This window comes from Numenius arquata, chromosome 4, assembly GCF_964106895.1.
Source record: "Numenius arquata chromosome 4, bNumArq3.hap1.1, whole genome shotgun sequence".
Classification (NCBI taxonomy): Eukaryota; Metazoa; Chordata; class Aves; order Charadriiformes; family Scolopacidae; genus Numenius; species Numenius arquata.
The window spans coordinates 17,709,367-17,725,933 of NC_133579.1; the positions used below are offsets into that span (position 1 = coordinate 17,709,367).

Sequence of the window (16,567 nt, forward strand, 5' to 3'; positions counted from 1 at the left end):
TGGGGAACTCCTCCAGCAGCCTTGACAGAAAAAGCTGGTCTGTGGGTCTATGAAGTATACGATGGGCTTACGTGTCAGTAAGACAGCGTTAGGACCTGAAGTTTCTGGAATCACTGTAGCAGGTTGTGAAGGGCATAGATTGAAAAACCAAATGCACCAAATGAAAGCACAGAGCTGTGTGATAGTGACTGCACCCCCTCTTGACTAAGCTCAAGACATAAGCAAATGAAGCAAAGCTCGAAAACAAGGCAAACATCCTGTTTTTCTTTTGCCGTTGAATTGTGAACGTCTCTTGGTATCCTTTATGACATGGCTTTAGGGGAAAAGCAGGCAAATGTGAGAGAAACACCTACATTTGTACTTTATGGTCACCTTGCATTTGCCATAAACTGTGATCAGTAGGTATTTAACACATGGGGCATGGCTTGTTTGATTGCTGTGTGTACAAATTTGTCCAGGGCATCCTGAATTGATAGTGTTATACATTATACTTGCTTTTCACTGGTGTAAATTATTACCTACAATCTCCTAGCAGAAGCTAAGAGGGGACTTTCTGTCCATGGTTTGCATGCCCAAATAAGACCTTCAGCTCTTGCACTGATTTCTAATGTTCAGAAAGATTATCTGGTACAGTGTATCCAGTACAGGCTGGCTGATCATCATGCCAAATTTTGATTCTTTCTCTCTTGAGGCGTGAGTGCACGGTAGTAGATGTAGATTCTCTGTATGTGTTATTTTAACCTGTTTTAACACTTGAACAACATGGCCTTTAAAATGTTTTGTGTATAACATGCACAGATTCTTACTGCATGCAAAGGTCTAAGCCACTGGGGGAAAAAAAAAAAAAAACACAGCAGATTTTCTAGATACATTGCTCCATTTTCATCCCTGCCTCCTTCAAGTGACTGATGCATTCTCTAACAAAATAATTGAGCCTGGCAACTCAGGTGACTTTGATTTTTTTCCTTATTACATAAAGGGCTGGTTTTTTTCACTGAATTTTTTAGAGTTGGAAGGGACCATAACGATCATCTAGTCCAACTCCCCTGCCGAAGCAGGATAGGATTTTCACAGGATTGTTTTCATGCTGTAGATTCAGTAGGTTCTTCTCAAGGTGAGGACCATCTGAACTTCCTCAACAGCACCATGGTCTAATTTCAACACTTCTTTTCAGTGGCCTCTGTTGCCTTTCCACACCGGGCAAAACTTTGTTGAATTTAGCAACTTCCAACAAATTAAACACTTTTGCAACCAGTAGAGTCATAATAGGCATTTTAGATGGATAAAGCTCCCTGGCTGGAGAGTTGCTTAGACTCTTTTTTTTTTTTTTTTTCCCCTTTGATACAGCGTGCGGCAGAGAAGAAACTGAGAAACTCTTCCCCACGCTGTGCAGCCCCCTCTGTAGAAGCACAGTGGGCTCTCTTCGGCCCCGGGCTGCTTCATTTAACAAGCAGCCGCGAATCCCCCTGAATTAATCTGCATATTCACATGATCGCAAATGACCCGCAGCCGGTGCCCTGGCTCTCAAGTACCCTTCGCCCGCACGGACCAGCAGGTAGGGGACCGCGGGGCTGGCTAGTCGCATGGTTGGGAGCTGTGCCACCACCACCACCCTCCCCGAACCCACCCCGCCGAGCGCCGCTCGCCCGCCCCGCCGCGGCTCCGCGCCCGCCGGGCAGGCATGAGCGACGGAGCGGCCGCTCCGCGCCGCGGGTGAGTGCGCGGCCCTCCGCGGGGCGCGGAAAGAGGGAGGGAAGGAAGAGGGAGGCCCACCCCAAAGCGAAGATGACTTTATTGGGGGGGTAGTGCGCGGTTACGGGAGGGGCGCCCCTTCTCCGCGCCCGCGGGAAACACTCCTCCGCGTTGTCCGGCCCGGGAGGGGCGCGCAGCTGGGCTACCCTCGCTGTGCCTGTGGGGGGCTCGGGGGTGCTGCCTTTCCCCGGCGTTTTGCACCCGAGGGATGGCTCGCAGGGCGGCAGGGTCCCTCTCGCCAAAGGGACTACCGGAGCCTTTCAGTCATCCTTGGGTTTTAACACTGGAGGCGCGAAGGGGGGCGAAGGGTTGCAAACCCTTTTCCTTTCCTGCACCCTAAAACTTTGTTTTATTTGCCACTTGTGGTCCTGCGATGGAGAGAGGTGTATGCAGAAAGCCCAGCTCCTGCACAGCCAAAAAGTTGTGGTACTGGGCTCCCAAGCCTCTCCTTCCCACCTCCTGTAGATATCCATGGCAGTTGCTCATTCAACATTGTACTGGGAAATGAGGCAATGTGGTTATAAGCGAGCCCTGCGATAGTGCATTTGTTTTGCAACAGTAGCCTGTCCCCCTCCTCCCCCAAAACTGGGGAGCAGGTGCCCAATGTCCATTTGAGCTACCGCCAGCTGTGCCAGCACAGGTTGGGGAGTAGCTGAGTCTGCCGTGGAGATGCCACTGGAAATAGCTGCTGCACGCACAGAACTCCTGTGTGACAGTGGTGTCGTGTGGAGTGGCTGGCTGCGAGCCCACGTCCAGGCTGTTTGCTCTGCTCCTTGAAGTGCTATTAGTTAGAAAAGGAAGAGTTTTTAAGATACCGATTGACTTTTGTACTGAAGCCTTTGTTATTGTTGATAATGTTACGGCTTTGAAGCTATAATCACGCCTGCAGCCCTGACAGCAACGTGACCTGTAAAAACCCACCTTGCATCCTATCAGATGCAGTCCACTGTGTCATCTTGTAGTCCAGACCAGAGAATTTCAAGTGTGGCCACACACAAAATTAATGTGTGACCATAACATGAAAGTATCGTTCTGTTGCATTCTGTATTTACCTAAGGCAAGCATGAACAACTACTGCAGAAAATTGTTTTGCAACTTTGATGGCAACTTTTAGCTGCTGGAACGTCCCTTCTTGGTTTCAGACCTGGCACAGCCATCACTCACTCTCTGTCTCATCTCAAGCCTTTAAATTAACTGCATGCTGAAAGAATAGTGGATGTTGGAGATGGTGCTGTTTTCTAAGTTGCTGATAGCCTTTGGATTTAAGTGAGAGCTTGGTCTTGGGGCTCAAACACAGTATTAAGGTTTATTAACACTTGTAGGGTTTTTTGCTGTGAGGAGGAAAGGTGTGCAGTTGGAAAGAAAAATTTGGCTGTGACAGCTGGGCATTTTGCTGGGTGTTGAAATCATAGAAAAACAGCCTGCTTCAGAAAAACTTGTGTGCATTAAAAATAGATGTTTAGATTATTAACTATCAAAGTATGGCTGACAGGGTAGTTCTGCCATCTTGATTTTTTTTTTCCCCTGTGTAGAATGTTGTTTTAGAAGAACAGAAACTTTATGTTGATGAGCAAGCTTTTGTGTTTGAGTTGTGATGCTTTTGGCTTGCATGCAGCCTTTTTGCATCTTCAGGGCTGTAAATTATATTGATCTAATTAATTGCACATGGTCTCAGTTGGAGTAGCAGTATGAGATCTGCCATTCTTAAGTGGTAGCCTCCTTCTAGACAGGCCCATCAGCAGTTCAGTAGGTGTGATCTTCGGGATCTTCTCTGGCATACATTTGTGCACACACGCACTCTTACTATGTTCATCCAAGATGTTCCACAACTAGAAGGAAGCTAACTGCACTATTTTAATACCAAATACAGACACACTTTTCTGTCCAATTCTACAGGATGAAGGAGTGTAATTAATTTGCAGATCTCACTATTTTCTGTGTACAGAAAGAGGTGGTCAGGCACAGTTGGACAAAGAAGTCGGGAGTCGTCATATCCCTCTCTCCCATGCTCCAAAAACCTACATACCCCCATAGTGCCCTTGGTGGTTGGAAATCTTGCCCAAGTCCCAAATGTAACACCAGGGCTTGCCTTTTGTTTAGCAAGCAAAAGCTTGGGGAAACCCAGGTTACATCCCAACTGGGCTGGTGGTTTAAGGGTAGATGAGTGCTGTTTCCCTTGTCTGCGCATCCAGGTTTCTTTTCCATGGGTTTCAGGATATGCTTCATCACTGTATGAAATGTTCACCTGGGACATGCCCTGGGAAAATGAGCTTTTGAGCTCATGAGTATGAATATAGCACCTGTGTCTTGCTCAGGCCACTAAAATAAATTTTTAGTGAGGAAGTAGTAAGGGTGTCAATGGTAAGACTTCAGGTTTCAGTAAGAATCTGGGCATAGGGTTCAAAGGTAAGGACAACCAAATACCTATGAGCTTCAGCATTGGGGGAGGCAATGATTTTGGAGCCATTTTGAATAGAAGGTCTAGTCTAGATAGTTGGTCATTAACTGACTGTTAATACGAGACCTTAAAAAAACATCTTTCCGTTTGTCTTGAGTTTGACCCAAAATCAGAAGATTTTGGGGATGACTTTTATTTTCTTTTGAGCTTCTCTCTTCAATTCTTCTCTAGCAGAGCAAGTCCAGCTCAAGTTTCTCAGATGACTTTGCAAGCACTTTAAAACAGCCATTTGCAGGAGATAATGTAATTCTTGGTCTCATCTGAGAGTCCAGAGAACTGAGGGAGAGTTCAAATGACCTATCCAAAATGCACAGTAAATTACATGAGAAATGAGACAGGGAAACAAATTATTTGCTCCAGTCACAGGATTAAATTGCCTTTCCCTAACTCATTGCAACTGTTAAGAAATTCATGGGCCATTCCTCTTGCAATAACTTGAAAAGGGCAGACATGCCTTTTATGCTTCTTTCTGATGTAAGTGGTATTAAATATGCATTGTAGCTCAGTTACCTTAGATAACTGAGCATAAATTCATCTATCTTCCACTTGAAATTCTGTTCCCAAATGTAGCAGCTGAATATTCTTTCTTTTGTTTTCTACTTTTTGGAAGGGTTGGAGGTTTTTTGCTTTTGTTTTTAGAGAAGAATCTTGTTAGCATTCCTTAGAAACTCATTAAAATGCTTCCCTTTTGGCTTATTCTCCTAATTTATTAATACTACAAATAACTTTTCTTTGGTGACCCACTTTCATAGGTATCTGAACATCTAGCAAAATTGTAACTCATCAGGAAAGCAGTGTAGACTAATAAACAGCATCTCCAGACAGAGAGGAAAATCAAGACACTTCTTTCTTTGCCACACAAGTTCTACACACCACACATACAGAAAATATCTCTATTTCACAGCTTGCTCAGCACTCTTAGCCCAAAAGAAAGCACTTTATTGATTGTGTGATTGATTTAAAGGTCAGAATTTAGGATTGCATCTGTTCTCGTGGCTGAATTCAATTTTTATTCTACGTCCATATTGAAGCAACTGCTCTTTGCATAAATATAAATTGAAATATTGGTCTGTGAGAGTGTTGAAACAAATGGACTTCCTCTTACAGCTCCCAGGACAACATCCCAATACTACACTGTTGTCAAAACCACTAGGGTTTGACTAAGATGCTGGGTTTTTATTGAATGATCGTACCTGCTTTGTGAGAAGTAGAGATTTACTTAAAAAAAGAGGATACCTACTGGTTTAATGAGTGTGATGGTCAACAGGCCACTGGAAGTGGTAGGGCTGTAGACACTTTAAGTCAGGCAGAGGTCAGCCTCCCTGATTTCAAAAGATACAGAGTTTGCTTTTTTGTGAACTGAAGCTGTACAGACAGACTTCTCTCAAAGGGTGATTAATTACCCTGTGTCCTGCAGACACTCAAACACTGGTTATGTTTTAAAGGCAGTCTACTCTGAGAGTGCAGTCTGTGGTTGTCCCAGCTCAAGGATACTCAGCATTGCCACCTTCTCTCCAACATCTGCTGGGTAGCAACCTGCTAACAAGAGAGCATAAGGTTTATTTGGTGACTTCTGATGAAGCTTTGTTTTCCTTTTCAGTAAGTGTGGACGTCTGTGTAAGTTTGAGAGCATCATGGTGGCATTTAAAGGAGTCTGGACACAGCCCTTCTGGAAAGCCGTTTCAGCAGAATTTTTGGCCATGCTCATTTTCGTTCTCCTCAGCCTTGGCTCCACGATCAACTGGGGTGGAGCAGAGAAGCCCCTGCCTGTAGACATGGTCCTCATCTCCCTCTGCTTTGGACTCAGCATTGCAACCATGGTGCAGTGCTTTGGACACATCAGCGGAGGCCACATTAACCCCGCTGTGACCGTGGCAATGGTCTGCACGAGGAAGATCAGCCTCGCCAAGTCCGTCTTCTACATTCTTGCCCAGTGCCTGGGAGCCATCGTGGGTGCAGGCATCCTTTACCTTGTCACACCACCAAGCGTGGTGGGAGGCCTGGGAGTCACTGCGGTAATCAATTCTCCTCCGGCTCTTGAACTAGTCTGGCTTAGCACCTAAGAAAATATAATCAGTGTTGTGTAGAATAAAGAGAGCTCAAGTAGAGATTTTAAGAGCTTGCTGGTTTATTTACAACATCTAGACAGGGCTTAAAGCTCTCCTTAGGATGGGTTTATGCAGTATAATATCTATGGCTGTTCTTTTAATAGAAGTTCTCTTTCCTAGAACTTCCCCAAATCTGATGACAGCAGGTAATGTTAATTTACATATACAATTTAAATAATATATGCGTGAATTGCCATTTTTTCTATGGGCTGGGGAGGGTGAAATTAATTCTATGCCATTATGATGGGGATTGAAAAACATCAATTTAAAATGACATACTTTTGAAATAGATTGTGGCTTAGATTTTAGCTTTGTTCTAAACTAATAAGGAATGCCATCAGTTAGCCCTGTTGCAGGACTTATTAAAAATGCACTTGAGCCGCACACTGCTTAATTTTTAATTGAAATTTAAATTAATTAAGTCAGGGCTAATTAATGAATTTATAATTGAATAGTAAATTACAGTGCTCCCAAGGAAAAAAATGGTGAAGTGCAGCATTTGCAAATCCCTGTGTAAAAATAAACTATTCTTCTGCAGTCTAACTTTGAAGTTCTTGTTGGGTGTTACTGTTCAGCCTTCTGTTCTCAGTCCAGTAGTAGTTTTCCATGGCTCTCAAAATAAAAATAAAAAAGAATTAAAAGTTTAATTAGAAAAAAAAAAAGGGAGAAAAAGGTTTTTTGGGGGGGGGAAATCTGTACCTCTAAGAGTTCATTGTTGTGTACTTTCACTGTGTACCATTTAGAAATGCCTTTCATTGAAATACAATTAATGCATGCAGTGGCTTTCTGATTTACAAAATCACCTTTGCTTCATCTCCAGTGTTTCTTTCCCTTCTTCCAGGTACATGGGGATCTTTCCGCTGGCCATGGACTCCTGGTGGAGTTGATAATTACATTCCAGCTGGTTTTTACTATTTTTGCCAGCTGTGATTCAAAACGAAGCGATGTCACTGGTTCAGTAGCTTTAGCAATTGGATTTTCTGTTGCAATTGGACATTTATTCGCTGTAAGTTAATGGCTTCTCTTCAACAAATAGACCCCTTGTCCCTTTATGACTACTTCAGAAGTAAATGGAAACTTCTGTGGCCTTTATGGCTGCCATAGCTATATAGCTGCTATATTCTTTATGGATCCACACCAAAACCCTTTGGAGTAGCAGGAGGGTCCCCTTGGGTAGGCTGTTGCATCAGAGCTTTTCTTCCTGTTTATGTGATGACTTTGTTAATTTTGTGATAAGACTCAGGAGACTGATAGTACTTGCTGTCAAGATTAGAAGCCATGCAAAGCCAAAAAAAAAAGTACAAGTACCAGCAGAAACTGAATAACTACCTTCAAGACTTTAATAACAGGTAACATTTTGCCTCTGCTTTAGATTAACTACACTGGTGCCAGTATGAACCCTGCTCGATCATTTGGACCTGCCGTCATCATGGGGAGATGGGAAAACCAATGGGTAACTCTGCTTTCATGCTTCCTTCACCATAGCGACAAACACCTATCAGGATTTTTCATACATCATTTGCTTTTAGTTATCTATCCCAGTTGGTCCCACAGAGACCATCACTGAGGGAGACAGGTACTGACCTGCCACAGGCTTTGGTATAATTAAGCTCCTTGCCCGGGACTGTGGTGCAGTACACAGCACGCTGGAATAGCATCTTGCTGTCCAGGGGCCGTTTTGCGGAGGTAGTAGCTGGGGTAGAAAGGAAATCCTACAAAAAGTTCAAAACAAAAAGAGCAATCCAGTGAGACTGAAAGAATTGAACTGCTAGAAAGAAAAAAAAATTCCTCCCAGGCAGATTGCAAACCCCCCGGTCGCTCTGGTGAGGAGTTATGGAAGTAATTCTGTCAGCCTCACGTTTCACCTGGTTCTGCGGCAAATTGGGGCAGATGTATGAAATGAGAGCAGGGACCCTCTGTGATCTGGTTCCCGGGGGAGAACCTGCCTCGGCAAACGCCCGCAGTGAGAGATGAAGGGGTTGCAGTCTGGTCTTTGCAGACCAGACCAGATGTTACCTGCTTCAATTTGAAAGCATCAGCTTAACTAGGAGTATTTGTGCAGAAAACAATTTGATAAACAGATTGTGAATGATGCAGTCATTTTCTATAGCATCCCACTATTAAACTTATTAAAAACCAATTCACATTTTATAAGGGAGAGATGGATTGCAGCTCAGTCTCACCTAATTAAAGGCAGGGAAAGCACTTCTAGGGATGCTTTCAATGCTTACTGTAAGAGCTGCATATAACAGTGCATATAAGGATTTTCTTGATTTTTAAAGTATGAAGCCCACATTGCTCCCACTGCAGCTAATAACAGAAATAGCATTGTCTTCAGGCCCTAAGGCTCCAATTCTGCAAACACGATACCATGTGTAACTTTGTTCCCAAGAGTTATCCTATTGAGGCAGATTTACCCAGTTATCAGTGAATAGCTTCTTCATACGAAGAACTGCTGTAGTTTTTCACAAGATTAATTATCCATACTCTGAGGGAGCCTGTAATTTATAACTAAAGCTGTAAACAATAAACAAATGTACCATGGAGAAACTTGTAGGAAAAGCTTAGCTGCTGTCCCGGTCACTTGGAAAGATGGCCTTTTCTCCTCCTCCAGTGCAGTGACTTTGGCGTGTCATTGATGGGAGCCTGTGGGCTTCTGCACCTACTGATGTTACAGAGGTGCTGCCTGTCATGCTGAAATAGATGGGTGCCCTACAAAGTTGTGTCTGTCAGCTGTATTTGCTTATTCAAATTAGATAATCAGGTAGCTGACTGCCTGTTGGATTCTGCAGGATCAGAAGCCAAATTTGAATTATTTTGCAAATGTGAGCCTGAAATACTGAAGTAGAACTGTTTGTGTATACACTAGAAAAGGTTTTGTTTCCTTGAAAGTTCATTGTCACCTTGGTTGAAAATGCAGGAGGAAAATCAGTTTTCTGCATTGATGTTTATTCTGTGTGTCATCTTGCAAACAGTCCATACATGCTATCTACAGCTGACAATAAGTAATTAAAATTTAGAGAAGGCCTCTTGGAAAAACAAAAAGGTGACCTAGGACTAATGCCATTAACTGCCTAAAGACTGCTTTATGACCAGTTTCATATGGGATTTTAGAGCAGTCAGTTGCTGAGCTCCAGGTCACCATCTGTGAAACCCATGGTAGTTACACTTTTCTGCCACGTAAACTGGTATGATGGCAGATTTCATCCCAATTCATGAAAGCCAGGGAACTATGTGACCTGCTTGGAAAGCAGAGTTAGTTTGAACGATTGGGTCAGAAAGTTTTCTGGGTGAAGTGTGTTAACCCTAACGTGCTTATCTCTGATGATACCCTGGCTTCTTTATTTGCTCTAGAGCTTAAAGCTGATCTCTTTTTCCACCTCTTTTTTGCAGGTATATTGGGTGGGACCAATAATAGGAGCAGTCCTTGCTGGTGCTCTTTATGAGTATGTCTATTGCCCAGATGTTGAACTCAAGCGCCGTTTTAAAGATGTCTTCAGTAAGGCTACCCAGCCGTCCAAAGGGAAGTACATCGAAGTGGATGATAACAGGAGCCACGTAGAGACCGATGACCTGATCCTGAAGCCTGGCATAGTTCATGTCATTGATATCGACAGGGGTGAGGACAAGAAGGGAAGAGATCCATCCAGCGAGGTGTTGTCTTCTGTATGACTAGCAAGAAGCACTGAAAGCAGAGAGCAGCCTGCTACCATGTCCACAGATATCCTTCCACCTATTAAAGAAACAGATCTCCTCTAGACTGAGCGTCTACCATTTCTTAAAAGGTACGGTGTGGGCAGCTGCATGGTAGAGATGTCACCAAACCATACACCTGCTCAGTTGGAAGATTAGGCTTTTTCTATAATTATGATTCTCCATCTCCATCTATTTTTCCAAATTAGGAGTTGTTCCTAGTATTTTCCTTTCCTTCTTTCTGGAGCAACCCCAAAATCAAAGAAAAAAAAAAAAAAAAGAGAGATGAAAGCATTCTCCTTTAATAAATCAGTCAATAATGAGAAAGATGGAGATGTTTAACATTCAGATTGACAGTTAAGACATACCAGGAAATGCCTATAGACATAAAGACCTACTTATCAGATTGTTCTTCTGACACTTAATTGGCTGTTGTCAGCTCTGATTAGAACATCTTATCCATTAAGCGTTCTCTGCGAGGTTCAGGGACAGCACCAACAGTATTTAAGAGTTTTATCTGCAGTCAAGCAAAGGAGTATTGTTTCTATTCACGTACATCACTATTGCCTTGCAAACTACCTCTGAAAAAATGATACTTTAATAGGTTTAAAAAAAAAAATAAAAATTCTATCAACCCATCACACTTCACTCCTGTGATTTGCAGTATAAATATATTACCTTCATCCCTTCCCGGGAGTAAATACGCTGAAATTGAATGTTGAAGTCTACTGTAATAAGGCTGCAAAGCATTTGACTGTACTTCATGCTCCCTCTTGTCATTGTCTATCTGGTGAAACATTCTCCTGGGGTTTGACTATTGACCATTTAGTGTAAGCAGACTCTCAAGGTCATGCAAAGAATATAAAGGCTTTCCTGTTACTTAATAACTCAAATAAAAGATATCAGAAGAAAAGGCATATCTGTTTTCAGTGCACTTGTTCAAATACACATTTCTGTGCTAATTTATGTAAACTAAGAGTTTAAATTACTTACCTACTTTCTTACAAGATGGTTGGAGATATGGGTTTTTTAATTTATTAGAAAAGTAGAGGGTTTTTAACTTTTAACTGTATTGAAACACTGATTGGGAAATATTTTTTTTAATAATGGATGAGAAAAATATGACTGCTTCTTGCTTTTTTGTTGTAACTGATGCCTAACTATTTGAACGGGATTCATGCTTGTTCCACTGTTCATATGGTCTTAATTACACCTCTGGCAAAGGTTTCTTTATCTGTTGTTAGGAAAAGATGCAAGCACTTGCAGGGTTTTTTAGGGGGAAAGGAACATGAAATATGTTCAGTGATCAGTCTTTCCCTTATATAAGTATTTTGACAGACATAATCACCCCAGCAGAACATTTCTGTAAAGCTGTTACTGACTTACTGCTTTTGTTTCTGATCAGTGGCTTTGAGTTTTACAATATGCAGCTGCAGAGCAGTCAGGAGCATGGTATTATTACTGTAATTGTATAGTTTTTATTTTGAAATTGAAAAGCTACTCCTGCCTATTTAGCAATAAGAGGGGAAAAAAGCATTAGTCCTGGCTGTGGGCTGTAATAGCCTTGTCTGCTCTTTGACATACTCTACATGCAATCTTTATTACAGGGAATTAGATGTTTCTAATGAGATAATAAACCACTGCTACACTCAAATCTGTGCACTATGATCCAAAGGCAATTTTACTATCCCAACTCCCAGCGTGTCCTGCCGTACTCATTTTCCTAGTTTCACGCTTTTCTTGTCATAAACCCTGCTAGAGCACGGCACAAGCTTCCTGCATTGAGCGTGAGATTCATGAGTCCTCCATGCCTTTGCAGCTGGACCACGATCTCTCCCCTGCACCGCCCCGCCCCAGGCACTGCATGTGGCACAGGCGGGTGCAGGACGGAGATTCCTTGGGTGACCCAAGGACAGCCCCGCTCCCCATGCGTGAGCCCTCCTGCCAGGCAGGCTCCTCATCACATACCTGTTGCAGCATCACAGTAGCAGTTGCCTGTCGAGACTAGCAGAACAGCTGATATTTGTCCTTAGCTGTGCCCCTTAGTGGCAGCATCACGGTTCAAGGGCATGAGCATGGACAATGGGACAATGTCAAATCACAGATAAGAGCTCCTTCCCACAGCAAGGACTCAGTCCCCTGGGGAAGGGCAACACAGGTGGGTTTAGAACCCTGTGTACCTCTGCTCAGATGAGTAATACCATGCTAAATAGATTCAATGGGAAGATCAAAACTTGTGGGTTTGGTGTTTTGTTTTGGTTGTGGTTTTTTTTTTTGTCTCAGCTTTTGTTCGTTTTTTTTTTTTCTTTGTTCTTTTGTTTCTTTTTTTCCTTCAAATGCTGTATTTGTTAAAGGGACACTTTGATTAAACCTTTTGCATGGCTTAAACAGGTAAAATAAAGAGTAATACATATAGCACTGGTGGATTTTTAAGCAAAGGTTTGCATTTTTGTATTTCAAGACACTCCTTAGAAGCTCTTGATTTGTGAATTTTGCATGGTACTGTGTTATTTAAATAAGAAACTGTGATTTGTTTTGTGCTTAAGGGTCCTTTATACAAATGGCTTGATGCGTATTTTCCTCACCCAGCCTGATTCTCCCGCCAAGGTGAGCGTAACGTGAGCATGGCACCAGCCACCTCAGTTAGGAGGATTTTTTGTTCTTTAAACAGTCTGTATTTAATGAAGTGTGATGAACACTCAGAACCAGTCCCAGGAGAACTCCTTGCTCAGAGAGTATTGGAGATAAGATACTGAGGCTTCTGGGAAGATTAGGAAAAAGAAGGGAAGCTAAAATAGAGACCACTAGGCAGTAAAGGATGTTGCCATGCCATTGGACATGAGTAGGAAAGCAAGATATGATAGGTCTGCTCCTGCTCCCACAGAACAAGACTCATAGAGGAGTTTGTCATTGACTGCAGAGGAAATGATCCTAAGCTTTTTTGGGGCCCGATGGCTTATTTCATGTGCTTCAGTGTGTTTCCAAAATGAGAGTCTTTCAGCAAGATACTTAATTCTGGAAGGAGATGTGTTCAACTTGAGGTTTATGACCCACCCTAAAGTAAATCTTCAGGAGTGGCTGTCATCACAGATGGTTCTGCCCCACCGCAGGAGATCACCATTCATGTAAGGGAACATCACGCTTTAGTATCCCTTAGGACTTGATTTAGCTTTGACCTGCAAGCATATGTGCTTTTCTTTGTTGTTTTGCAGTGGAATCATCACTGTACAATCGTCACATTTGGTTAAAATATAGACTAGCGTGACCTTTTTATGGATTGGAAATAATTTTGCTTTAATGTGATTTTAAAATATGTACTTTAATACTGTTTGGGTGAGATTTATGTTCTAAGGACCTTCAGTTCTAAATTGTATGTCAAAGCATAACTTGGTGACCTCCTAAAGTATTTCTTGGTTGGGGTGAGAAATAGTAAAGGTATCTTTTTTATGATGGCGGATGGATATCACAGGAAGTCTGCCAGGCACATCATCATTCTGGGGTCCTAAAAAAACCAACACTCCTGCATAATAGCACAATTGTTTCCAATGCTATATTTGCACTTTAACAAACACATTCAAAAGATTTAATCACTGGATTTCAGAAAAGAAAGGATGGAAGCTAAGGGTGGTTGCATTGAGGCACACAAATACCTTTTGGGTTGCATGAACTCCTCAGCGTTCATCAGCCAAATTATAACTATTCTCAGGAAAAAAAGAAACCCTGCAGCATTTGAGTTGTCATCATAACTCTTCTCCTGTTGAAGTATTTGGGAGCTGTATCTTTCATTCATTCAGTGGAAGCAGGAGCGAGACTTATCTCATGCAGTATTTAGGCTTGTCACGTGTATTTGCATATGAGCTTTTCAAAATATGTTTTATTTCTGATTATTATTAATTGCCATAGTATCTGCTTAGAAAGCTAGATGGCCTTCAGATTTCCACATTTCTAGTGCTTGGTAGCAGAGCAGTTGCTGCTGTGCTCTGCAACAATTTATCTGCAGTCTGTGTGACACATTCAGGATATTATACACCATCCAATATTTTTAATCTAAATAAAATATGTGAGAGTTTACATTGTGAACCTTTCTTTCCAAGGTGAGAGATGAAAACACCATGCACAATTTTTTGTATCTCAAATCAGCCTGTGTGTAACTGAGTTTCTCAAGGACTTACTAAATAGACAAGATGCAAATATAGACTGAACTATTTGTTATCCACTTACATGATCTATATCATACTGTCACAGTCTGTAATTTGGGACAAATGAGGTAAAGCAAACTATGTATATGGATTTTTCCACAAGACTTTTTATTATTGAAGTGCTTAGTCACCGTGATATCAGAACTAATGTTATAGGACTTAAAGTTTCCGTATGTAACATTTGCAATAATCTACTGAAAAATACACTATAAAATAATACATTAGTATCTGGTTCCCACTTGTATTCTACTGTATCTCACATTACCGTTGCAAATAAATCTTCTGTTTAAAAAAAAAAAAAGGCATCTTGTGATCACTGGAAACATTTAATGATCCTAAAGCTCAGGACTAAAATAAAAGGAAAAAAGATGAAGCAGCATCCTGGGAAGAACAGGAAAGCAACAGTGCAGTCAAGGGGGTTCTTTATAGTGTACCTCTTACCTAGTGGTTACTGGCACTGTGGTATCACTTACGGGATTATAACATGGTCCTTGTTGTATGAGGACATGTGTGTAGGTTTGTGGACCACATCTGAGCTGTCAAATGGGAGAGGCTGAGCCATGATGGGTGAGTGGTGTCTTTAAGCTTCAGTGGTGGCACTGGCTTCAGTAGCAACAACTATAAACAGCAACTCTGTCCCAGTCATCTGCTTAAAAACAGAATTTAGAGTGTAGATATTCCCAATATCAGCTTCCTTTTAAACCCTCCTTTGGCTTTAGATTCCTTTATCTGTTGCAGATTGTGGCGTACTGCAAACGTTATAAGCCGCTTTATTTATATCAGGCTGATAACTGTTATCTTGGCTACTAATTTCTTTTGACCTTTCTTGCCTCATTAGAAAAGCAATCCTTACAAGTACAAAGACTGTGGCATAATCTAGCTAAAGAAGCTATCACGAGGTTCTTTTGAAAGGTGAAAGGAGCTTATATTATTTGTCTCTCACCTTGCCATGTGTGATGGGGACAGGCAGAGGCTTTCTGCGGGTGTGCCTGACAGAGTTCCCAACTGCTCTTCTCCACTCACACACAGCAATGACCTACCTGTGGTGTATCATCCCTGCTTCCCTTTTGATATGAATTTTCATAAAAAGCTCTGGAATTCATAATAGGTCTAAAAGGTCATATTAATAGACTCTATGTGTGCACACAGCTGCGTGTGAAAGATGTACAACCTTGCACAGCCATTGGATTTACTTCTTCCCAGAAGTAGACAAGATCACTGGGTAAAACCGTGGGATTTGTGATTTGAGATTGCTGCATGCCCCGCTGAGATCCTAATGACTTGGACGTTTATTTCCACTTATTTCTGAGCCATATGGCTTTCAGTTTGAAGAGGGGTCATGACTGTTGCCTACTGCCATGGAACCAATTGAGTTCTGCTACTCTTCGTCCCAAGGTTCATTTGCCATAAGGCTATTTTTTTAATTATTATTTATTTTTCACACTCAAAGCATTTAAAAATTTATTACCTTACACATTTTTGAGACTTCTAGCATGAGAAATATTTTACCGTTATCCCACTCTACCTTAGGGTTAGCCCCATCTATTCTGTGGGAATTGTTGCTTTACTTAAGAACAGCAGATCTCAGGGCATTGGAGATTCATCCATTTTCCTCAAAAAAAATCCTTTGATAATTCCAATAATATCTCCACTACTCTGTTCCAGTGCCTAATTATTTCCATTTGTGTGGTATCTCAGTGCCTATCTGCTTAGTGGTCCCATGTTCAGACTAGAATGTGTGCTTATTTTGTTTCGTTTTGCTTTATTCCCTGCCTTTACAGCTGAGTGGGCTCATCAGAGCTGGAATGAAATGGTTTAGTCTCTAGAGCCTCCTTCTCTGAGCTTCTTCATGCTGCTACTGCCACTTTGGACTTAGGGCCTCTTTCTCTAGGCAGCAGCAGAGTTGCCCCAAAGGGGGGTATCTCATCTGCCTTGACTTGCCAGAGCTGTACAATACACAGGCTAAATCCTGCCTTAGCTTCGCAGAAGACATGAAGTTGGTTTGCACCAGCTGAACCCAGTCTCAGACAATTGCAGTAGAGTAAACAGTGTCCCAGCAAAGAAGTAATCAATTTTGAAAACATGGGATTTGGACCTGTGGCAAGTCCCTGGGCTCTGATTTGCAAGAAAAACATCAATAGGAAAACTGGAACAATGGTTGATTGGCCTTGTAAGTTCTGAACATATGCACATGAATATCCAGTAAGAAAAAGCCTAATGCTTCATGATTAAAGATGACAGAGCAGGGACAAAATGAACTCTGGAGATCAGGAAGATGTACATAGATGTTGGACTCTGCTGCTGTTTGCCCACAGGTATTGCTCCAGAGAAACAGCTGCACAGCATCTTCTCAGAGC

At 42.0% G+C, this 16,567-nt stretch overlaps 1 protein-coding gene across 1 annotated transcript; it reads left to right on the forward strand.

Moving 5' to 3' along the window:
* The first annotated feature begins 1,488 nt into the window (after positions 1–1,488).
* AQP4 (aquaporin 4) lies at positions 1,489–10,619 on the forward strand. The gene is given in 6 exon segments (XM_074146220.1): positions 1,489–1,513; positions 1,516–1,555; positions 5,811–6,225; positions 7,160–7,324; positions 7,691–7,771; positions 9,712–10,619. Coding segments are annotated over 6 exon segments (1,005 nt in total). The 3' UTR covers positions 9,991–10,619.
* Positions 10,620–16,567: the final 5,948 nt, after the last annotated feature.